The sequence below is a fragment of the Malus sylvestris genome, chromosome 11 (assembly GCF_916048215.2).
Source record: "Malus sylvestris chromosome 11, drMalSylv7.2, whole genome shotgun sequence".
In the NCBI taxonomy this organism is placed as follows: domain Eukaryota; kingdom Viridiplantae; phylum Streptophyta; class Magnoliopsida; order Rosales; family Rosaceae; genus Malus; species Malus sylvestris.
The window spans coordinates 7375338-7400229 of record NC_062270.1 but is presented as its reverse complement, the minus strand read 5'-3'; the positions used below and the strand labels follow the sequence as shown (position 1 = coordinate 7400229).

Genomic DNA, 24892 nt, shown 5'->3' with positions numbered 1-24892 from the left:
CTGGTTGCTCGTAGCAAATTTAAGAGAACATTCATGCTCGAACGATGAAGATCTTGGTTGTCAAATTGGGCTCTCATTTGCTAGGGAGTTCAGGTTTCAATTTGAGCTTTTGGAGGGAGACACAAAAGGGGTGATTGATTAATTACAATCTCTCACGAAATCCAACTCAAAGCAGCATGATGGTGTGACCAATGCTCACATTTTTGGTAGTGGTAATTCAATCCAAAACTTCATAATTTTAAGATGCAATCCAATTGTAGTATGGAAAAATTCTAGTTGTGGTATTTTGGATGTTGGAATCGGAACATTCATTTCACTAAAACGACACCGTTAATTATATAAAAAAAAATATAAGGATTGAACTTTCCAAGTTCTTCTTTGCGATGGTGGCCCCACAAGATAGGCCGATACCGAGCTCTGTCATAGTGAGATATGCAAATCATGGCTACCATATTGCAAAATCCATCAAAAAAATTATCAGCGAAAACTCATGTATGACATATCATCTTAGTATGTTCTCGTAGTGCGCATCAATACGAACCCGTGAGCGCAAGCATAACAAAATTCAGAATTAAAATGAAGATTCCACGGAACTACAAAGTTTACGGATAGTATGACAATTTTGTATTACCATGGTTGATTATCTTATGTTGTCAGTTTACCTTTATTTTTCATTTCTATTTCAAATTATTTTATTTCTTTTCCTTTTCATTTTGTCTCTTTTTATTTAGATGTGTATTAAAAGTGGAAAAAAATTAATGATATTCCTCTTTACTTGTAACTTGTAAGTGAGAGATCTTATGTTCAACTATCATAAAAAACGAATTACCACTATATTACTTATAACCATTATTATCATCAAAACGTATTATGTCACACCTCACGTACCAAACGCACTTTTAATGATATATAATATCGTTTATTTCATAAAATAAAAAAAGGGAAAAAAATTAAGATCTAAAAAGTGGGAGAAACCCATCTTCTCTCCTCCTCCCGTATCCTCTTTTGCGCTGCAACAGGATCCCCATTAAACAGCAAGCCGACGACTGCCAAGTGCCGACTAGGGATGGGCAATGGTTATGCGGACGGGTAACCGCGGTTAATTTATCCATAACCGTTTATGCTCATACCCGCATAACCGTTTACCTGTTGGGTAATTACCTAAACGGTTAACCATACCCATAACCGCATACCCATTTAACCGTAACCGTTTAATACCCGTTTACCCATTTATCCTTTTTAACCCGATTATTTTTTTTTTTTTACCATTACCCTTTTTCACTCGTTTACATGTTTTTTAACAACTTGAAAATTAAAAAAAAATTGTCATAATTTTTTTTTTGACAATTAAACACCGTTATAGGTACATTCATCATACATTTCCATATTTTAATTTTTTAAGTCCTTATACCATTCCAATAATTGAAATAATAGTTAACGGACGATATTTTTAACTGTTACCAATGAAGGTAAATATAATATTTGCTAAGTATTATTGGGTTACAAAAATTGTTTAAAAAGATATTTCTGTCAAAGTATTTCTGTCAATTTCACGGTTACCCGCAAGAAATTTAAATTAATTTGGCCAATTCCTTGATGATGAGAATCATCATTCCTGTAGTAGTGTTATTGAGAGAATGATCAATGAATTCCTTACTAATTTATTGGGTGCTAAGTATTATTGGATCGAGAACATGGTTTGTGTTAGTTTTACATATATAAAATAAATAGGTAAACGGTTACCCGTTTATAACCGTGGTTAATACCCATAACCGTCCATTTAAATTTCGCGGGTAAACGGTTATATAACCGTTTATTTATCTAAACGGTTACCCATAACCGTAACCGTTTAATTTAAATGGACGGGTAATCGCGGTTACTCATAATCAATGGGTATTTGCCCATCCCTAGTGCCGACGCAACAGCTCTGTCGTCCACGTGTCACCTAAGGCTCTCAAACTACACATCTAGAATGCTCTTGCCGTCCTTTATCCAATCCCCAAGTTAGTTTCTATAGATTCGTAGGCGACTTTCCTCAACCTCAAATTTAAGAGAACGGTGACCAAGGGTTTTCCGGCCAACTTCCGGCCAATATCGCCGGAATTGGAGCTCGACCCAAGAGGTAGAAATGATCCTCTTCTCGTGGGCTGTTCGCCAATGTAAGTTCTTTTCCCGAATTTTCAACTTTCAGTTTTTTGATTGATTCTTGATTTTGAATTTTATTCAATTTTCTGTATGAATGTCGGAGATGAGACATATGGTAATTGTTGTATCTGTGAAGTTGTTGAAACCCCTAACGATTACGTTCCCGGTTGATAGTTGAAGCATGTCTATAACATGGTGTGGGATTGAACTCTGTAGAACCTTGTATTGTTGTGAATAGGCAATGAATGAACTCTGTTGCATAGGAATTATAAAATTCAAGGAAAGAAGTGAAAATGTGGTACGAAATTAGAAAATGGGGGCCAAAATCATGTTACGATGAAGACAATAGCTTAGCCTGATTCCTTGTTTATTGTAGTTGTATTCAGCAGCTTACTTTGGTTTTGAATTGCCTGCTGTCCAGTAGATGTTTAAGACTTAATGTGGAGGAAATTCTCTCTTGAAGTTGCTTGAACTTACCTATTTGGTAGACAAGGCTCCTCAAGGGAGAGCTAGCCGGAGGTGTGAGTGGACATTTATTTAAGAAATGTTTTTTTCTTTATCAAATATTAAGCATGCCTAGATAAATATGATTTCCGTTACGTTTAGGGGAAAACCAGATTCTATGGTATTACAGAACTTTTAGCATTATAAATTGAAATGCAAATATTGGTAGCTAGAGACAACTTTTCCAAATTACCATAACAAATAAGCAAACACTAATTTAGAAACAAACAGTAATAATTGCTATCGAAATTTATAATACATCAAATAAGCAAACATAAATGGTATTTTTGGAATGAAATTCTGGTGCAACAAATGACCTTTTATTGGCTTGTACATATGATATGGTAAACGAATTGCTGAAGCCACAACGTTCGGTAAACTCTTGTCCTGCATGCATTGGAGAATATTAGAAATCACTGAAATTGCAATAAGTTCAAATGGTAATGCTTATTGTATATGTGTTTCAGAATATAGCGGTTTAAGGACCAAATTAATTTTCGAGTCACTTAGCACTACGGTTATGTTTATTGTATATGTGTTTCTCAAAATGGTTATGCTTGTTGTAGATCAGGTGAAACTTGCTAACAGAAAAAGGTTATTCCAATATTATTGTGGAATCTGATAAAGGTTTCTTGAGGCAGTTGCTAATCTGAAAAGCTTCTTCCATCATAACTGCTATTGGGTTTAAGACTTTTATTGGGCTTACATCTATTTAGGAGTCCTAATTGATTAAGGATAAAAGAAAGGAAGTAATATTTGATTATTCCGGATTACTTATGGTGAAGTATAGCAATAATTTTTGGGAATATATATCCTATTAGGTCATGGATTTTAGAGGTGCTAAAGATTTGTACTAGGGTTTTCTTTATGGGCAAGAAACCTAATACTCTCACCTATAAATATGAGGCTTAGGTCCCACTTTAATACACATTATTCTAGCACAAAACACTACCCCATATAGAAGTGCATAAGGTGTGTAGAGAGAGAGGAAGATCTTTGCTTGTTCGTTGCTGATCATGGTTCAATCTTGTTCATATCAATGGCTTCTCAAGGTTAGTACTTTTAGAGTGCATATTATAGATCGACTTGCATTGGGTACCTTCAAAAAATGAATTAGGTAGCAGAATGTGGTTCGACGATCCTTATTGTTCAATTTTTAAAGTACCATCCATGTATGTATATATTCTATAAAACATGGTAGAATAATTTTTTGAGTACTTTATAGATAATTTCATCGGTTTTTACTAAACCTAGAAGAAGTTGGAGATGGAAACATGCTAACCTTTGTGTTTGATCAATCAATTCTGTTAGTCATCTTCATCCTCCCCATAGAATTCGTCATCTTCATTTTCATCCTCACTGTACAATTTGTCATCGTCATCTTCATTTTCATCCTCACTGTTTTAGAAATAAAAGACAGATGTTTTCTTGAGATAGAATTGAGTTTTAAAAAATAAAATTACTTAAATACACTTTAGTGTGAACATATGCACATATATATGGTATTTGACTAAATTTTGAGAATACTTTTGTCAAACTAAATATGAACTGTTGATTATGCTTTCACTAAATTTGTAGTCAAAATTTTGGTGGTGTTTGCCATATTATGCTTGTAGCTCGAAACCAGAACGTATTTGTTGGCTGAATAAATAGAAATTTAAGATTGAGCATATATAGCTCACTTACTGTAAATTATCAACCTAGCTCTTCTTCAGTCCTTCGTAAAAACATTAGAAATCCCACCATGTAAATCATCAAGGATCGAAAGAGTTGGAACAAACAGCTTGAAGCATTACTGTAGTCTCTAAAAGTTTATATATTGACGTAATTGTAATTGTTTAGGAGAAAATCTTTCTTGGTTCAGTGGTTGTATATTGATGATGCGGTCTTCCAGGTGGACACAAAAGTCACTGTAAATTAGAAACATTAATTTAAAGCATACCTTGTGTCATAAATATTCCTTAGTGACATTGAGGTCTCCGTCCATTCCTGTCGAAATGCGGTTTTTACTTGCAATCGGGGATTATGCGTGTCAACATGGTTAGGATCAAATGGCCTTAAGTCTTGCACACTAATAACGCTCAAGAACTCCAAAGACGGCAACTTCAAAGTATAAGCTTCACCACAAAAATACTTGAGTTTTGGCAGCCTTAAAAGCTTGATGGACTTCACTTTAGGCAATGTAATTACTTCAGCTGTTTCTTCTTCTGCGGCAACGATTTCTTCCATCTGCTCACAGTTATAAACTCTTATGTCCTCTACACTCACAAGAAGTTTGACTATGGACGAAGAAAACAAGTATTTCAACTGGTTGCAACGATGGATCTCCAACGATTTCAAGTTTCCGAAGCTGCTACCTGTGAACATTTGTTGTGAACTACCTGTCTCCCAAACATGCGTTAAACTTGGCAATGTATATAACTGCAAGAACCTCAATTTATTGAATGCTTCAACGGAGTGACTACTTTCTTCATGCTTTGGTCCCTTGAGTTGGAAAATCACTTCCAATGATGCACAGTCATGGACAACAAGATTTTCGAGATTGTCATCATCATTTGAGTCTTCAAGATTAGTTGGTGTAACCTAGAAAATTAAACACGATCAACAAGATGATACAATACTAATTAAAAGATGTACTTATTGAACCTGATTTAAAAGCTTACCTCCAGATTAATTGGACGTGGCAATATTTCAATGGAGCGGTGGGCGTTTGGTCTTGAATATGGTGTGCATCCACATCCAGCAGGGCACCAATTTGATGGACGTGTTGGAGAAGTGCTGAAATCATGACTTGTTGAATCCTTCTCAGACTTATTCTCCAACTTATTTCTTTGTGGAATTACAGCACCCAATGTCTTCAATTTTTCACATCTTTCCACGTGCATATTTTTTGTGGATGACCATAGAAATGTAAATCCCTCTGGACAAAGACTGGTGAGACGAGGCAGGTCTTTTAGTTTAAATGTGTTCAGTTTCGGAAACGAAATCATGTATTTTGTCGCCTCTTCCTCATTTTCCTCTGTGATTCTGACTATAGTTTCCTTGTCCGGACATCCAGATATCGTTACCTCTTCAAGATTCAAAAGTTCCCGGGCAATTAAATGCGAGAACACATATTCTAGACAAGAACATCCTTCTATGTTCAAATATCTCAAATTTTGGAAGCCCTGAAATCTAGACGGAATGTTTTTCCACAAGTGTGTAAATGAACAATAGAATATATTCAAATTACGTAAATGGGGAAATATTGGAGTTGTCTGCCCATCCATAACTCTATGGATTTTCAGATCAAATAGCACGCCTTCAAACTTCACACGCTTCAAGTGTACCTCTTCTAAACTTGGAAACCATGAAATGCACTTTGATGGAAATATTGCTTTTTCAAATATGCCTGCAGATTGATGCTTAACCCTTGCCGTTGTTTCCTGAAAAAGAAAAATCATTATCAGTTAAACAATTTCAAATTTCCACATATCGGCCGCCTCCTCATATCATAGAGATTGGAGAGTGGGACATACCTCTTCTTGGTTGGAGTATAGCTTGTTGGCTTGGAAGAAACCAACCAAACTCTGTAGACCCCAGAAACTCAAATTGGTTAATTTATGGAAAGATATCATATCGGCTTCCTCCTCATGTTCCCTCCCCTGCTTCGACACAATTTCTTCCATTTGATCACATCCACCAATATCTAATTCCTGGAGCTGTACCAAGTTTCTCGCTGCTGATAGTGAAAAGACAAATTTTAAGACACCACAACTTCCCAATTTAAGGAATCTTAGGTTGGTCAAAAAGCCATCCGAAAGCTGGATCGTACTTATTCCATTTGCAAGATACTCTGTATTTGGACGAATCTCAATACGTAAATCATTCAAATCTTGAAATGCCTCTTGGTCTAAATCAGTGAGGACAGATAAATTCTCCACATTGTGCAAAAACAATTTTTTAGATTTTTTCAACAAAAGTCTAACTGCTTGACTCTCCAACTCCCTTGCATCACTTTCACTAATCTCCAAACAATTTTCGAATGCATAAGTACTCATCTCCGAAAAATGCCCTCCCCATGTTGCACAGCGTATATGGAATCTTATTGTTGGGCTTTTCAAGACTATGTCTTTTGTCAACAAGTGGATGACACTGGGTATCTCTATGGCTAAAACCTTCAAATGATCAGACAGAGACATCACCTCAGAAATGCTTGCCATCCCCTTATCTTCTCTTCCTCTTCCAATTTCCCATTCATTAAAGCTACCCATCATATACAACTCTTCAAGTCTACATAAGCTGGAGAAGATACCATGTGGAATCACCTCAAGATTCCTGCAGTTTGTCGTATCTAACAACCTCAACTGTTTAAGTCTTCCAATTTCCCTCGGCAACTCATCCAAGTCATAACAATCCCGAAAGCTGAGGACTTCTAAATTCTCCAAACTCCCAATAACATCAGTAGACATGCCATCAAATTTAGACCGATTTAGGATCAAGGTCCGCAGGTTCTTCAGTAATCCTAGTGAGCTTGATGAGCCTCTGTTTTTCATTTGCACCAAAGCTAAAACCTTCAGTTCTTTCATCGCATCACAAATGATGTCCATGCTGCCTTCCGAAAAACGTCCTTTCATCGTTTGTAGAAGCTCAAGTTTTGGGCATTTCAAACCAACTGGAATCTCCAATTTGCCAACAAGTGAGATTGTAGTGTAATGGTCATACGTAGCTAAATTTGACCACCCATTATTTTCAGCATTACTTCTTATCAGAAATCCATGTGGATCTCTTGAAGCAATCGATATAGCAACATCGCGAACTATGTCATGCATTTTCGTAGTCTCCCTCTTGCTACTATCTATCAACAAAAACCTTCTTTGTAGTTGGTCAACCAAAGAATGCACTCTATTTCTTGTATCTTCCAAAGTAAAGCTGTTGCTAAAATATCCTCGACCCCACCCATATCGAACTAAATACTCAATTGGAATATCATAATCTTCTGGAAATAAACAACAAAGTAAAAGACATGACCTGGCTTCATCACTCTCCAATCTATCATAACTCCATTTTATGCTAGAATAAACTTTGTCATTCACTCCAGGGATGTTCACTGGGGTAGAATTTCGCAGCTGATTAAGGGCATCATCCCATTCATGCTTCGTTTTCTTTTCTAGGGCTTTTCCAACAGTTACAATTGCAATAGGTAAACCTCCACATTCCTCCACGACATCTTTTGCAATGGAACGTAAATCAGGATCATTGAAGGATTCACCTAGCATTTCTCGAAAGAGCTCATCTGATTCTTCTGTTGTTAAAATCGGGACTGCAATAATTTGTTGACTTCCCATCCTGTTGCAAACGTCCGAATCTCGTGATGTCAACAAAACTTTGCACCCTTTATGAGCATCTCCGTAAGGAAGTCCTATAGCCGCAAAACCAAGCTCTGTCCATGCATCATCTAATACAATCAGGATCCTCTCTATGCCCATGAGTCTCCCATGTAGCCTTCGTGCTCTTTCGGGCTCGGATTCCTCCTTAAATTGCAAACCTATTTCGTCTGCAATTTCCGACTGGATCGTCCTAATACTTGGACTATGAGACACAGTTGCCATTACAATATTATCAAACAGGTTCAGTTTTGCCAATCTTGTGATGATTTCTTTTACCATTGTGGTTTTACCCACACCCCCCATTCCACAAATCCCGATCATTCGTACTTCTTCCCTCTTCAAACCCTCTATCACCTCATTCATGTTTGCCTGTCTGGACTTAAAATCCTTAAAACCTTTTTCGAATGTTGACCATATCTCTGGTGGAGGTGCAGGATGGGCCACATTTTCAAATGTTCCTCCGTTTTGGAGCTGAAGAACTTCTTGTTTAATCTTATAGGCTTTCCGACTCAAGCTCCATCGACACACACATCGCTTGTTAATTTCAACCTCAAACTGCAACACTTTTTTGACCATGTCGTCGTTCACATTCTTTAGCCAACTCTGAACATCAGGTTTGATGATTAGACCGTTCCTTTTGGCAGCATCTACCAATCCCTGCACTCCATTTTTCTTGTCAAAAAGCTTTTTTGTCTCAGCCTGAAGACTTTCAAGGTTGGAATGGTAATTAAACAAATAGCAAAACTCTCTTCCTATTGGTTTGACCAAGCACTGTCCAATTTTTGAGGCAATTGCAATTATAATTTCCATTGCCTTCTGAAATCAAAGACTACGGCTGTAATGCTCCTCTTTGTTGGTAGCTTTTGTAAGTCACGTGCTCAGTGCTCGCCTAAAACAAAACAAGCAACACAACATTAATAATCAGATATTTTTGTCATGTTTAAATCTAGGTTCTATTTTTATTCTATGAAAAAAAAAAAAATTGTGTGCTGATGCTTTGATAGTATTTGAATATAAGATCATCGTATGTTTAAAGGATTAATCTCAATTTACTATCTTGAAGTTTCTTGGTTTTCAACATTTCATCTATTAAGTTTTTTTCGTCCTAGTTTGGTACTTAAAGTTACACTTTCATATATCCGTTTAGTTTTCCATTACAATCTATTTTAACTGATGATGTGGCGCCTATGTGGACAATAACTAGACGCCACGTGTCAATATGGGCCCACGTGAATATTAAAAAATATAGAAATATAAATTAAAGGGCAAAAGACTGTTTACTACCCTCATGTTTCGTGGTTTTCAACATTTAGTACATCAAGTTTTTTTCGTCCCAGAGTCATACATAAAGTGTAAATTTTGGGACAGTCTCATACATCCGTTAGTTAAACTGTTAAGTCTCCCGTTAACTGGGACGTGGCGCCCATGTGGACAATGATTGGGCGCCACGTGTCATCCACATGAAAATTTTTAAAAATAAATAAAATTAAAAATATATTTATTTATTAAAAAAAAAAAAAAGACAAACAAAACCTTCATCTTCAATCCCACTCATGCCCACCCTCCCATCACCATCTTCGACTCCACGCTTAGGAAGAAGAAGAAGAAGGAAAAACAAAAAAAAACCCAGAAGAAGAAGAAGAAGAAGAAGAAGAAGAAGAAGAAGAAAAAAAAAACGAATCTGCCCAGAAGAAGAAGAAGAAAAAAAAAACGAATCTGCCCAGAAGAAGAAGAAGGAGGATGAGGAGGAGGAAGAAGAAGAAGGAGGAGGAGGAGGAGGAAGAAGAAGAAGAAGATGAAGAAGGAAGAAGAAGAAGAAGAAGGAGGATGAGGAGGAGGAAGAAGAAGGAGGAGGAGGAGGAGGAGGAGGAAGAAGAAGAAGAAAAAAAGTATATGCCCAGAAGAAGAAGAAGAAGAAGAAGAAGAAAAAGAAAAAGAAAAAAAAACGAATCTGCCCAGAATAAGAAGAAGGAGGAGGAAGAGGAGGAAGAAGAAGAAAAAAAAAAAGAATCTGCCCAGAAGGAGGAGGAGGAGGAAGAAGAAGAAAAAAAAAAGAATCTGCCCAGAAGAAGAAGAAGGAGGAGGAGGAACAAGAAGAAAAAAAAAGAAAAAAAAAACGAATCTGCCCAGAGGAAGAAGAAGGAAGAAGAAGGAGGAGGAGGAGGAGGAGGAAGAAGAAGGAAGAGGAGGAGGAGGAGGAAGAAGAAGAAAAAAAAAAAGAATATGTCCAGAGGAAGAAGAAGAAGAGGAAGAAGGAGGAGGAGGAAGAAGAAGGAGGAGGAGGAGGAAGAAGAAGAAGAAAAAAAAAATTGATTCTGCCCAGAAGAAGAAGAAGAAGAAAAAGAAGAAAAAAAAAATTTCAAAATTTTTGGCGGGAAATTTTTTTTGAACCCCTAAAAAAAAGTGAAAACCCCTTCTTTAAAAAAAAAATTCCACGTGGCGCCCAGTCATTGTCCACATGGGCGCCACATCACAGTTAACAGAACACTTAACAGTTTGACTAACGAATGTATGAGTCTGTCCCAAAATTTACACTTTAGGTATGACTCTGGGACGAAAAAAAATTGATGTACTAAATGTTGAAAACCACGAAACATGAGGGTAGTAAACAGTCTTTTTCCCTAAATTAAAAAAAAATACTAATAAAAAAGGGTTAAACTCTGTTTACTACCCTCATGTTTCGTGGTTTTCAACATTTAGTACATCAAGTTTTTTTCGTCCCAGAATCATACCTAAAGTGTAAATTTTGGGACAGTCTCATACATCCGTTAGTCAAACTGTTAACTCTGCCGTTAAACTGATGATGTGGCGCCTATATGGACAATGACTAGACGCCACGTGTTATTAAAGGATCCACGTGGAAATTCAAAATTCAAAAAAATAATTATTTAAAGAAAAGTTAAAAAAAAAAAAAAAAACAAAAAAAACCAACCCAAGTCATCTTCGCCAATCCCCCGTGCCCACCCTCCCACCCGCACCCAGATCTTCCCGTTGACCCTTGCCCCCCCAACCCAAACCTTTTTTCACCACCTGCCAACCCGACCCATGCCTCCTCTAATCCCTCTATACCTGACCTGGATTCCCGATTTGGACTTTCCACCACCATGAAAACATGGAATTTAAAGGTGCGGCGTGACTGGGTTTTGTCTTGGCGGCGTGATAGGGGCTGCCTGATCTTCGCCCTAATCCTCCGCCGCCTGATTTCTCCTTCGTCATCTCCAACCTTGCTCTCAAATCTGCCGACTCACTTTCACTCGAGCTCCAACGAATCGGTCAACGGCAACAGTAATCCCTCATGCATCTTCTCCGCTGCCTGGTTGTTAGGGACGCTGATGACGACCCGGATCTTGGTTTTGGACAGGGCTTTGAGGATGTCCAGGTCGGCATCGTAGAGGCGGATGTGGTTGATCTGCTGGAGTTGCAGATAGAAAATTCGAAACGTCGGTACCGATGTTCACCCCGACGAACGGCTCATTTTCTTGGTCCTGGTTTTGCAGCTTGGTGCTTTCGAATGTCGGCGGAGAAGATGCAGCTGAAAGTGCCCAACAATAAAGTGTTAGAAATGGTCGAGAAAGTTGCTTGCCATAATTGATTTTTTTAAGTATTGCTGGGTTTAAACTTTGAAGTGAAGAAAACCCAGCGACCAAATGGTAGAAATGGTGTAAAAAGTTGCTTGCTTCCTTGATTTTTGGAAACTGTTGGGTTTAAACTTTGTAAAGAAGAAAACCAGCAACTAAATGTTAGAATTAGTGAAAAAGTTGAATGCTTTCTAGATTATTTCGAAATAATAGAGAAAACCCAGAAAGAAAATACGACAAGTGGGGAAAAAAGTTGCTTGATTTCTTTGATTTTTGAAATACTATTGGATTTAAACTTTGAATTGAAGAAAACTGAGCAAGAAAATGTTAATAGTTAGTAGAGAAAGTTGCTAACCTTTGTATGCAAAGAGGAAGAAGAAGAGGAGGGTTGAGAGGGAGGGGAGCTTAGTGACCGCCATTGGAGAGGAGCTTGAGCAATGCTGCGTCCTCATCCTCTGTTTCTGGTTCAGCAGCTGCAGATCATTGTCGACGATGACGGATCTGCGGTCACATTTGAGGGCGAGCTTGGTGACGGCGTCGAAGCTGGAGAAGAGGAAAGGGATGATGGGTTTCGGCCGTGCGGTACAGGTGAGTCGAATTGGGAGTTGATGGGCAAGGGGGGATTGGGGAAGACGACCTGAGTTGGTTTTTTTTTTTTTGTTTAAATAATTATTTTTTTGAACTTTTAATTTCCACGTGGATCCTTGAATGATACATGGCGTCCAGTCATTGTCCACATGGGCGCCACATCACAGTTAACATGAGACTTAACAGTTTGACTAACGGATGTATGAGACTATCCCAAAATTTATACTTTAGGTATGTCTCTGGGACGCAAAAAATTTGATGTACTAAATGTTGAAAACCACGAAACATGAGGGTAGTAAACAGAGTTTAACCCAATAAAAAATTTAAAAAAAATCCCAAACCCTATTGTCTTCCTCACAGTTGCCTTAAACTCCACCACCATCGCCCAATAGCTTTCCTTGTACAAAAAGAAGACCTACAATCTAGGAATACATCAATGGAAAGTATCAAATACAGATCAATCATATAATTCCTTCCTATCTAATTACATTGACTTTCTAACAATATGAAATTCGGCTTCTTGATGTTTGAAGTTTTGGGTTTGTAGGATATGCAATTTGGGTGAACTAAGGATATGCAATTTGGGTGGGTCGGGGAGGTAAAGAGGGAAAGTGGGAGGCATCTGGGACGGGAGTCCAAGAGGGAGGGGGAACTTTGGGATTTTTTTTAATTTTTAATTTTTAATATCCATGTAGGCCCATATTGACACGTGACGTCCATTCATGTCCATGTGGGTACCACGTCATCAGTTAACACAAGTTGTAACGGATAGATAAAAGTGTTCCAAAATTATGACTTTATTTACCAGACTAGGACGAAAAAAACTTGATGTATGAAATGCTCAAAACCAAAAAACTCGAGGTAGTAAACTGAGATTACCCCGTATTTAAAATATATAAATTTTTAGTTGACATATAAGGTTATTTAGAGAGACCTTGCAAGTTTTATTTTTTTACACAAAAACCCACCTATATTTAAAATCCGAAATTAAAATCCGTTGACATGTAGACAAAGAAATAACCTATTATTACAAACTATTTACAATCTATGCCAAAGCACCCTATGTCAATAAACTTTATTAATACCTACAATAATGATGAAATCCAAACAATGAAATCCTAAACTTCATTTAGATTCATCACGAACCGAATGACATTCTTTAACTTCATTTAGGCCTTAAGTGACCCTAAACAATCATTGGCTCACCTACTTTACTCGTATGGAATTAAATGAGCTACCAACATAGACTGACATGCCAACATCTTTATTGTTTGTCGGGATTACATGTTTTTATGAGCCAACGTCTACCAAGCGACACGCTCGGCCTTGACAAGTCAATGGTGTTCCTTCCGAGTGGCGGTCCGACTACCTTTACATCATCCTAGACTTTTGCCTTCGATTGGTGGCCAACATGTGGCCTGAGTTGATGTATAATTAAGTCTGCTCCTAGAGCCCTATGCCATAAAGTTGTCAGTCTGCTGACATGTCTTTATCGGTCAAATTGCTCTAGTCAAACAAGATTAGTGAACGGTTGGCTATAATGCTCGATAAATGCTTCTTTCTAATTCCCTTCAACTTTGGACTTCATTTCCTTGTTTGCACCTTATCTTCCTTGGGCCTTTCTCGATCTCTTTCATGGCCTGTACTATTTTAAGGGTCTAAAAGACAATATGTTAACAAGTCTCCAACTCCTTGTTCAAAGTTTCCTTCTTAGGCACACAGTTGTAAAGGTCGATCATATTTTAAAATAATATATGGCTGAAAAAGTACCTTGGGCGTTCTTCCATCCCGAGTGCTCTGGCTCTAATAGGCTATCTAGTACTCAGAAAGGCGATTGCGACAACTTAGAACGCAAAGCAGATCGAGCGGCCCCTAGATAGGGGATGAAGATCCAGTGGATGTATCCGAGCACCAACGGTTGTTAGTCCCTTATGCATATACCGCTTGACTTTGATGACTGGGAAATCCCATCTCGTTGACCCCTATTACTACGATGATCAAAACCACAGTGCTGACCACAATGTTAAGTGTTATTACTACGAATGATGTCGTTCTCTGAGCGCCAATTCCAAGAGAAAGACTTGAGTCGACCGCCATACGGTTTGGTGGCCTTTTCTATTGGACTCTTTAGTTCAGGGTTTAGGTCCTTGCTCATGTCGGTCTAACTCCCTACCAAATCAATCCAAACACATTCTAGTTATTCCTCAGCATGTATGTGTTATAGAGGGAACACTATTAGGCAGGACAATCTCAATCTAATCAAGCATTGTTTTAAGCTTAGGAGCAGTCCTGGTCAGGTCAGGTTTTGTCATGCACTCGGCCTTTGCTTGCTGCTTGCTGACAACTCCTCCAACTAGAGACCCTTGTTCTTTTGCTTTTGTAGATTTTTTTTTCTTTTTCATCTATTTTCTTACTAATTTTTTTTTATTTTGGCGATGGAGAAATGATTGACATTGATGTTGAGACTAAAAAGATTGCTCGTCGAGCAATAGGCAGGAAAAATGCCCTCGATGGTAACCTGTATAGCCCTTCGACCAAGGCACTGGTAGAGACGAACCGAACACATCCTTTGGTGGTAGTGGCTACCTCACATAGAATCTCTCGTGGAGGTCGATCCTCTGAACAGTGTACATCACTTTTCTTTTAACTAGGTCAAGATTTAAAGGGGCGTTGGGAACTTGAAGAGCACTTGATTTGGGCTATAAACCTTGAGTCATCCCCGTCAGATGAGCGCCTCGATATCCTCTTGAGGTCTGTACAGTCATCAGTGAGGTGGTCGTGGTCTCGGTGGTACCAGCAGTACTCGGTCTCATCTCTACTTTCCCTGAACAAGGGCTGTAATCGCCTAGTGGCCGGAAGTTGTCGTTCCACGTAAAGGAACATTTCTCTTCGGGACTTATTCTTGGGGACATATGATTTATACCTATCATACCGCTCAGGGCGGCTCTCCGTGACGAGCTAATAACTTTCATATTTTCTCTTCTTCGAGGGGCAATTGAAAACGACTTTCTGTTCAGCTTGGATGAGGTGCTCGTACTATCCACCCTTGTTGTTGGGGGTGATCTGCTTTCTTGTGTTGTTTAGTTGTTCGGCTCGAAAGTAGCTTGTTGCCTCTCGAAGCATATCTTTGAAGGTTTCGGGAAGATTCATTGGCAAGTGGAAGTATGAATCATCTCCAGCAAATCCCCCAATGAAAGCGTTGTGGGTTGTGGCTTCATCACATCCTTTGTATCTTACATACTCGTTGAAACAAGTTATGTAGTCGTTCAATGACTCTCTCGAGCCTTGCTTTACCAAGGCAAAATTGATCCCTGGGTATTGCCTTTTAGAAATAATCATGTGGGCGTCTAAGAAAACTTGCCTGAGCTTGGAGAATGAGGTGATTGATCCCAGGGCTATTTGCTTGAACCAGTCTTTGGCCGCTACTCTTAGCGTGGTCGAGAATAATCAAGGTTCTAAGGCGTTAGTCGGGCAACAGGCTGAGGCATAGCGTCTAAAGGGGGAGGTCTAGGCGGACTAGGCAAGTTTTTAATTTTTATATAACATGTAAATATAAATGTCTACTCACACTATTATTTTAAATTAATTCTAGACTTTTAGGTTTTAATTTATTCGCGTTTTTCCACATCATCTTTGCTTTATGGCTTTGTCGCCTTTGCTTTCTAGGTGTTGGCTAGCACAACTCGATTCGAGTGTCCAGGTGGGCATTCTAGGTTAGGTTGTGTCGATTAGGAATCAAAGCATAGGTTTAGACAATTCTACATTCATCATACACGTGATGTAAGAGCTATCGATTCTTGAATCTCTGTAAAAATTATGCCACATTGTCTAGCATGAACAACACCAACTTTTAGTATTTTGGGCAATTTAGAGTAGATATCGCTAACACCATCTAGACAACTTTCCACCCTTCTCAGAAAAATACCTTAGAGATAACCTACGGTCTTCAAGTGAAGAACTTCTGCAACGTAGAGAGATCAAAAGCAGCCAAGGCTTGGTTTGAACACATCGAGAATATTTTTCATGCCATGGATAAGCAGAGAAACTCTTCAGCTGATCAATGGGTTGCAACAACAATATGGTTCCTACAATAACTAGAAAAGTCATAGTGGAGATATGAGAATGAACAAATCCCAGAGAATGAAAGAGAATACTATATGTATTTAAGTAGTGAGTTGAGAGGCAAGTTCTAGCCTTCGGAGTACAAGACAAATAACAACAACAACAATAACAACAAAGCATTTTCCCACAAAGTGGAGTCAGCTATATGAATCCTAGAACGCCATTGCGCTCGGTTCTGTGTAACATCTTCGGTTAGATCCAAGTACTCTATGTCTTTTCCTTAAGTCTCTTCCAAAGTCTTCCTCTACCCCTTCGACCATGGACCTCTGTCCCATAATCACATCTTCTAACCGGAGCTTCAGTAGGTATTTGTTTCACATGTCCAAACCGTCGTAACCAATTTTCTCTCATCTTTCCTTCAATTTTGGCTACTTGTATTTTACCTCGAATATCCTTAATCCTAATCTTATCATTTCTCGTGTGCCCACACATCTAACGAAGCATTCTCATTTCCGATACACTCATTTTATGTACGTGTTAATGCTTCACCGACCAACATTTCGTACCATAAAGCATTGCCGATCTTATTGTCGTCCTATAAAAAATTTCCTTTAGCTTCAGTAGCATACGATGGTCACACAACACGCCGCATGCACTCTTCCACTTCATCCATCCAGCTTGTATTCTATGGTTGAGGTCTCCATTCTTTTGCAAGATATATCCTAGGTAGTGAAAGCGGTTGCTCTTTGGTACATCCTGGTCTTTAATCCTCACCCCTAACTCATTTGAGCCTCCATTTGCACTGAACTTGCATTCCATATACTCTATCTTTGACTGACTTAGGCGAAGACCTATAGATTCCAACATTTCTCTTCAAAGGTTAAGCTTCGCATTTACTCATTCCTAAGTTTCATCTATCAACATTATATCGTCTGCAAAAAGCATACACCAAGGAATATCATCTTGAATATGTCCCCTTAACTCATCTATTACCAATGCTACTCGTACTATTTTCTTCTCTAAAATCCTCCAAAAATGTCTATTAGGACCATATAATACGATTTTTTCCAAATCTATATAGACCATGTGCAAATTCTTTTTCATATCTTTAAATTTTTCCATCAATCTTCGTAAGATAGATTGCCTCCATGGTTGAGCGCCCTAACATGAACCCGAATTGGTTGTCTGAGACCTATATCTCTTGCCTCTATCTATGCTTAATTACTATCTCCCAGAGCTTCATTGTATGACTCATTAACTTAATACCAATACAGTTCATGCAATTTTGTACGTCGCCCTTATTCTTGTAGATAGGCACCAAAGTGCTCTTTCACCACTCGTTTGGCATCTTCGTATTCAAAATCCTATTGAAAATGTTTGTGAGCCAGACTATAGCTCTCTCCCAAGACTTTCTACACTTCTATCGGTATATCATTTGGGCCCACTACTTTTCTATGCTTCATCTTTCTCAAAGCTACAACGACTTCTTCCTTCCTAATTCGACGGTAAAATGAGTAGTTTCTACATTCTTTTGAGTTTGTCACCTCCCCCAAAGAAGTACTACTTTCATGTCCTTCATTGAAAAGATTATGAAAATGACATTTCCATCTGTCTTTGACCGCATTCTCTGTAGCAAAAGCTTTTCCATTCTCATCCTTGATGCACCTCACTTGGTTTAGGTCCCTTGTCTTCTTTTCCCTTGCTCTAGCTACTTTATAGATATCCAACTCTCCTTCTTTGGTATCTAGTCGCTCATACATATCATCAAAAGCCACTAGCTTCGCTTCTTTCACAGCTTTCTTCGCCTTCTCCTTCGCTAATCTATACCTTTCACTCTTTTAATCGGTCATATCCTTGTATACGGCTTTACAACATTCCTTCTTAGCCTTTACCTTTGTTTGTACCTTCTCATTCCACCACCAAGATTCTTTTTAGTGTGGAGCAAAGCCCTTGGACTCTATTAATACCCCTTTTGCTACTTTTTTGATACAACTAACCATGAAATCCCACATTTGGCTAGCTTCGCCTTCTATCCCACACGCATTGGGTGATTACTTTCTATTTGAAAATGACTTGTTTTTCTCCTTTTAGATTCCACCATCTAGTCCTTCGGCACATCAAGGTCTTATTCTTTTTTCTCTCTTTTGATATGTACATCCATCACCAATAAGGCATGTTAATTAGCCAAGCTCTCTCCCGGTATAACTTTACAATCCTTACAAGTTATACGGTCCCCCTTCCTCATTAGAAGAAAATCTATTTGTGTTTTTACCCACTGTTGTAGGTGATCACATGTTCTTCTCTCTTCTTAAAGAAGGTGTTGGCTAAGAAGAGATCGTATGCCATTGCAAAATCCAAGATGGCTTCCCCATCCCTGTTTCTCTCCCTAAAACCATGACCACCATGAAAACCTTTATAGTTGTTTGTCTCATTGCCCACATATCCATTTAAATCTCCTCCTGTAAATACCTTCTCTATCTGAGCAATTCCTTGCACAAGTCTCCAAGATCTTCCCAAAATTTCTCCTTCAAACTCGTATCCAACTCTACTTGAGGTGCGTACGCACTAATCACATTGATGAGTTCTTGTCCTATTACAATCTTTGATTGCCATAATTCTATCTCCTACCATCTTGACATCTACAACATCACGTATCAAGGTCTTGTCCCCGATGATGCCAACATCATTTCTCATTCTATTTGTGCCCGAATACCAAAGTTTGCAACCTGAGTTTTCGAGATCCTTTGCCTTGACCAACCCACTTAGTTTTTTGTAGGCACATAATACTTGTCATTCTCCTCACCGTAACTTCAACTACTTTCATAGATTTTTCCATTAAGGTACCTATATTCCACGTTCCTAAACACATTCTACTCTCTTGAACTATACCCTCATGTCCTAGCTTCTTCACCCTCCCTCGTCTAATAAGGTCAAAGTACCTCTTTTGCGTGTCCTGTGTAAAGTTGATAGGAGCAGACCCTTCTAAACAACTTTGAGTGGAATCGTTCAAAAAGAAGTTTATATGGCCCCCTTACTCGTTTAACATAGTATCTGGGCGCTGGTGGAGATACAATGACACTTACTCACTTTTCACGTGTTCGGGCCACACAACGTGCCACTTTCAGGTGACGACCTAGCTTTAGCGCAATTTCGTTCAGGATTCATTATCATAATGATTCGACGTAAAATATGAGTGCCGACTATCAACTACCTGACGCCCTCCCCTTCCTCTTTTATCTAGGCTTGGGACCGGCAGTGTAAGATAAATTTACACATGCAGAGTTCTCAGAGTACAAGACTTGAAAAAAAAAATACGAGTTCATGGACCTACACAAGGCAAAATATATGTAGCTAAGTACTATCAGAAGTTCAGCGATATGTTCTGCTATTGTCCAACAATCGTTACTAACCATTCAAAGAGGCTCCACCAGTTCAAATAACGGATCCGCAAGCAGTTTTGTTTCTTGGCAGCATCTACACCATGTACCACATACAAGGAATTCTACAAGGCTTTACTTTGCATTGAGAATTTCAATAATGTCCCGAGTGAAAATGTTGGTGATGAGGGTGGTAGCACTTGACGAAAGAACACCAGTGTTCTTTTTCTCACCAACAGAACCAATTTTTCAAAAGAAGCAGCTATAATTTTAGATCTTCTAGTGGGGAATCGAGTTCCAGTAAACCCAATTTTGGAAGTAAATCCAGCGGCTTCCAAATTTCGCCCTTAGGGCAGTTTCAATAATACCGGTGCAAGAATTGCTTCTGATGCAACACCCCTCATTACGACAAGTATAGGAATCGAGTATAGGTTGTCACATATGCGGTCAGCAAGAATACGAGGCTAACAAGTGCCCCCAAACAATGAAATCAGCTCACAAGAGTAGTTCCCTATCAACCAAAAGTACTCATGGGAAGTGACCCTCATCAACAACCCACCCATAATGGTGTTGCACTATCCACTACCAGGACATTGTTCAGTATCCATAAGTTGTTAACCAGTATCCAGACGATATGGTTCCTTATACTAGAAATACTATGCAGTACTAAGAAGTCATGCCTTAGGACCAGGATACATGTGGCATGGAGATGGACAGTACCAGAATACCAGATAAGCATCAGATAGCGGTGCATAGACAAAAAAGGCACATGAAAACTCTATATGCATACTTGTTCTTCGAGTAAGATCTTGTATGATGTAAAATTTTAGGGACAAAATTTCTTAAAGAGGTAGATTGTTACATCCTATCCTTTGTATTTTTTTCTCTGACATTGTAAAATTACAAAAATGCTCCTGACGAGCTAAGTGAAAATTCTACGTTGACATTTGAGTTCTTTTCACTTTTGTCCATGTTCTGTCGTTTTGAGATAGTACTCGTCCTTACTAAAGAGTTGCACACGTTTCACGACGAGGGGCAAAATGGTTATTTTGCACCCTCAAGACTTCACAACTTGTTTTCAAGTGCGCTGTCAGTATCGTAGGTTGCATACTATGATAATGATGGTTTCGCTAGACTTTTTAAACAAGTGGGCAATTGGTCCATATGTTTTATTATTTTCTAATTAGGCATAATGCCTAATTAGTTTATATTTTGGGGTTGACCTAAACACACATACTAAGTGCATAGACCCATCCTTTTAGCATATCCTCGTAATGTTCGTCACTACGAACGCATGGGCGCAATTGGAACTGAATTTGTTTAGATATGTTCGTAATTGCGCCATTTTTTTTAGTTCAACACGTTATTGTTATTATATGTGTAGTAAAATAATTTACCTATATTTATATATAAAATATTGATAAATTAATTTTGAAAAAATAACATTCGTATATTATGTTGCTAACTAATCCTCACACATTTTGAAAAGGGAAGCTAAACCAAAAACACTCCTATATACGGAAAGCAACTAAGGAGTTTAAAAGGAAATAAATAAAACGGATGAAATCCCTAGTATCGTATGATTATATTACTAACATGCAATGTAATCATGACATTAAGGCATCGTTTGGCAGTTCGGACTGTATTGACTATTTCAGTCGGATAGGATAAATAATCATCGGATAATACTGACTAAATTAGTCGGACGTTTGGTGTAATATCAGACTAATAACCGTATTATTTATACTATGTTTGGTTGGATACTCTATCGAATAAGAAAGACTTTAAAATATTGATGAATGATGAATTTTGAACAGTACTGAAATTACATCAAATCCAAATCTTGCTGCAGCCAAACCAGCATAAGCATTGATATTATGAATTCATCAAGCTTTATTCCAGATGCTAGGAGTATATAAAAATTGCTCAACCCATTTCTTCAACTGGGTTCGAATTTTCAACATACCCAATTTAGCATCTTTGCAATTTTCAACATACAGATTAAATTTTAATTTTAATTTTTCGGATCTGGAAGAAGAAAAATAGGAGGAGGATGGCAAAACAGAAAGAGAAGAAGAAGAAAAATAGGAGGAGAAGGGCGGAACATAGAGAAGAAGAAGGAGGACCTAGGATTCAGATGAGAGAGAAGGGGGAAAAAGACGAAGAAGGACAACTTGGGATTCGAAGGAGAACCTGGATTCAGATGAGAGAAGAAGAAGGAAGAGAGGACGAAGAAGGAGAACCTGGGATTCAGATGAGAGAAGAAGAAGGAAGAGAACCTAGGATCCGAAGGAGAAGAGCGAGAGAGCCATGTTTTCAACCCGACTAAATAATACCGTGGTTCTGGAAAGGATAGTTAAGCGGGTGTCAGCCGTATAGAATAGGTTGGGCCGGAGTATTTAGTCGGCTGACTATTTAATACATGGAGACACCAAACACCTGATACCATATAATTAATCATATCCGGTGTGTTATACAGTGTACCAAACGAGGCTTAAATATTGTGTTTAATCCGACATAAGTTATTAGGTGTATTTTAGGCATCTAAAAATAAAAAATTGTGCGAAGTCAAACTTAATTTAGAAAATTTTTGAGTTGGAGCCTAGTTATTAAGTTTTTTCAGGAGAATATACTATGGTGGGTTTTAGTTAAAGAAAATTGAACTTTGAGGGTAAAGTCATATTTTCAATTGATCGTTTTAGTGCATGTGTATATTTATTTTATCATTATTATTTCACAGTATGCAAATTTTGAATAGTTTACATTTCACCACTGCATAGCAGACTTGATTTCAAACTTTTTGTATTGCATGATAAAATAACACATCATTTGTATGGTCCCCAAACTCATTGTCACATGATATTTTATTTGTTCATTTCTGCTAGCTACCCCAATCCATATTTTTTTCCTGTTTAGAAAACAATAAAAATTTGATTATAAGGGGGATTAACTCACTTTTAGTTTATTATTTTTAATAGGTGATAGTTTCCTTAGTATTGTAGCTCAGTTGAAATACAGTATTTGGTAGACACTATAATGTAAAACCAACACACTTATTTCTTGGTCAGGCAGAGTAAAAACAAACGTCTAAAACAACAAATATTGGAAAGAAATAGTTTCCGAGAAATATGTAGTACCTGTATTGTAATTCAACACAATACATATGACTGAAATTGGTAGTGGTGCTTCACGAACTTTGACGCACCCCAACCGAAGTCAATGCGTACTAGCCAACACCTAGAAAGTGATCAAAGTCAAAAAAGTATAGATGATGAGTAAAAATTTAAATAAATAAAACCGAAGCTTATAAGTAATTTAAACTAGTAGTGAGGGTGCGCTGTGCAGAACGTACCCGTACTACATAAATATAAATTCAAAGCATATATAAAATTGCAGTAATATAAAGATTATTTACATTCTAGGTAGGAAAGATAATTTTACAAACTACAGGATAAAGAATTACTACATTGATTGGTGTGGATGTCAGAACTGGCGGGGAATATCGACGGTTGAATCTCACCAGGTTAATTTAAAATTTCAAATACTTGGTGCTTTATAAGTTATTAGCAGTTTGTAAAAAGTAAAAGTTATTAGTTATGATCGCATTAAGTATGACATTCCCTAGTTTAAGTTAGATATGTGATGTTACCTTTCCTGAACATGATCGGGTCTTTTGCTGGTTACGATTTCAAAGGAACTTCATTTCATATATTTTTCTTTCTCTTTAGACACTCTCACAAATTTCTGTGTGTTTTAGGAATGATATGCAATTGCGTGTTTAGAAGTTTTAGAACTGCGTTTTTTCATTTACTTTTTACCAGGTTCCGGTCACGGGTCGCCGGATTATGCAGTTTCTGGACCGTTTTTTGGGAAATTTATAAATCATCATAACTTCCACATATCTCAACTAAATTGAGTGATTCAGAATGGAAATGATACCTCGGAATGAGACGAACAGATTGGTGTCCTTAGCAACGGCTAACTCGCCATGATTTAGCCAAAAACAGGCCGGAAGGTCCCTGAAATCGACGGAAACTGGGGACAATTTCAAAAAGCTCATAACTTTGCTCATTTCTCAACCATTTTTTACGTTCTTTATAAGAAAATGAAGCACAAGGAATAAGTTTATACCTCTTGGAACTCCAAAAAGCAGACGTAAATGTACTGAAATTGGCCTGAAAGTCCCGGCCAAAAACCCAAAGTTTCGAAACCGTGTGTTTTCGAGTTGGGGATTGCCTCAAACTTGACCCAGGGACGTTAGGGAGTTGTGGGGAGGCTTCCAACTCTTCCAAAACGGTGTGGAGCGGTCGGAAAAGTGTCGGGAAGTTTCTTTCTCGTGGGAGCTTCGAGCTAGAGCCTCTAGTCTCGGTTTCCTACGAAACGGAGCTCGGGTGAAAAAATTAATATTCTGGGTGAAAAAATTAATGGGTATTGGAAATGCTAGCTTTTCTGGGAGGTAAAGGTGGGGATGACGTCGATATTGAGAACGACTTTTTTTGGGCAAATGAAAACGGAGAAGATGAAATTGAAGAACACGAAGACGACGGAGAAAACGAAGAAGAAAAAAGGTCCGGAGAATACGAGGGAGAGGACAAAGAGAATTATAAATAATTATTTTATTATATTATTTATATCATCATTTTCAGTCATTTAACATAATCACAGCAGTTTTATATAAAAGTTTACCAAACACTTAAACACTGTTTTTTTTATCAAAAGCACTTTTATAAAAAAAGTTTACCAAACATTAACTGCTTTAATTTACAATTACTTATTCTTACAGCACAACAGAAGCAGTTTTACACAACATCAATTCGACATTACATATGATATTAATCTCAGCTAAAAGCATCACAAGCACACCCCTATCTCATATATTTAAAGGGATGTGATATCCACACTCTATTTTACTTTTTACACAACCCTTGATAATTTATGTCCGTTGATCTTCTTCAATTCATCTAATTCAAAGGTCGAAAATTTAAAAAGTGTGTGAAAAGTAAAATGAGGTTTGTGTGAATATCACATCTATATTTAAAAAACACAAAGAGACAAACTTTTGACATTCTCAACACCAAACGAAAGCCTAATTTAACAGAAGAAAAATCTCAGAACGGCACAAATTTTTAACAGCCAACTAATACTTTAAAAAACAATGATGTCTTTATGCATTGTGTGATTGTGTGATTCAATCAATAATGATCCATTTTAGACGGATGAAGCAAAGTGATGAAATAGAGTGGGGACCGTGATTTGTGCGTGCAAGCTG

General features: G+C 37.9%; 2 protein-coding genes, 1 long non-coding RNA gene and 1 pseudogene across 14 annotated transcripts in view; 1 reads left to right on the top strand and 3 right to left on the bottom strand.

Annotated features, from left to right (window-relative positions):
- The first annotated feature begins 1917 nt into the window (after positions 1-1917).
- Positions 1918-4766, top strand: LOC126589172 (uncharacterized). Of its 2 annotated transcripts, none has more exons than XR_007611728.1 (2): positions 1918-2664; positions 4544-4766. It is a non-coding gene; the product is annotated as an uncharacterized LOC126589172 (long non-coding RNA). The 2 variants fall into 2 exon arrangements; XR_007611727.1 differs by lacking the exon at positions 4544-4766 and adding an exon at positions 3216-3898.
- Positions 2772-24208, bottom strand: LOC126589096 (probable disease resistance protein At4g27220). 10 transcript variants are annotated; one of them, XM_050254287.1, is made up of 10 exons: positions 23755-24208; positions 23563-23658; positions 22761-22860; positions 16110-16278; positions 12526-12606; positions 6168-8907; positions 5313-6074; positions 4592-5232; positions 3932-4047; positions 2772-3036 (listed from the first exon to the last, which is right to left on the bottom strand). In XM_050254287.1, the coding sequence occupies exons 6-9, from the start codon at positions 8826-8828 to the stop codon at positions 3957-3959; spliced, it is 4155 nt and encodes a 1384-aa protein (XP_050110244.1). In that variant the 5' UTR covers positions 8829-8907; positions 12526-12606; positions 16110-16278; positions 22761-22860; positions 23563-23658; positions 23755-24208; the 3' UTR covers positions 2772-3036; positions 3932-3956. The 10 variants fall into 10 exon arrangements, with proteins under 10 accessions (XP_050110244.1, XP_050110245.1, XP_050110242.1 ...); XM_050254288.1 differs by lacking the exon at positions 12526-12606; XM_050254285.1 differs by lacking the exon at positions 16110-16278.
- On the bottom strand, positions 11028-12280 carry LOC126589159 (glucan endo-1,3-beta-glucosidase 1-like; annotated as a pseudogene).
- Positions 16326-24892, bottom strand: part of LOC126589132 (uncharacterized) — a 41875-nt gene continuing 33308 nt past the window's right edge. Inside the window, exon 2 of one of the 2 annotated variants that reach the window (XM_050254358.1) lies at positions 16326-17654. The gene's annotated coding sequence lies outside the window, so the exon portion shown is untranslated. The remainder of the gene's footprint in view (positions 17655-24892) is intronic. The other variant, XM_050254359.1, reaches the window with a different exon arrangement.

Coding starts and splice junctions, on each gene's coding strand:
- LOC126589096 (XM_050254287.1), bottom strand. CDS start 8,828: ATGGAAATTATAATTGCAATTGCCTCAAAAATTGGACAGTGCTTGGTC. Junction 6,075..6,167: donor TATACTCCAACCAAGAAGAG/GTATGTCCCACT, acceptor TTTCTTTTTCAG/GAAACAACGGCAAGGGTTAA. Junction 5,233..5,312: donor CACGTCCAATTAATCTGGAG/GTAAGCTTTTAA, acceptor TTAATTTTCTAG/GTTACACCAACTAATCTTGA.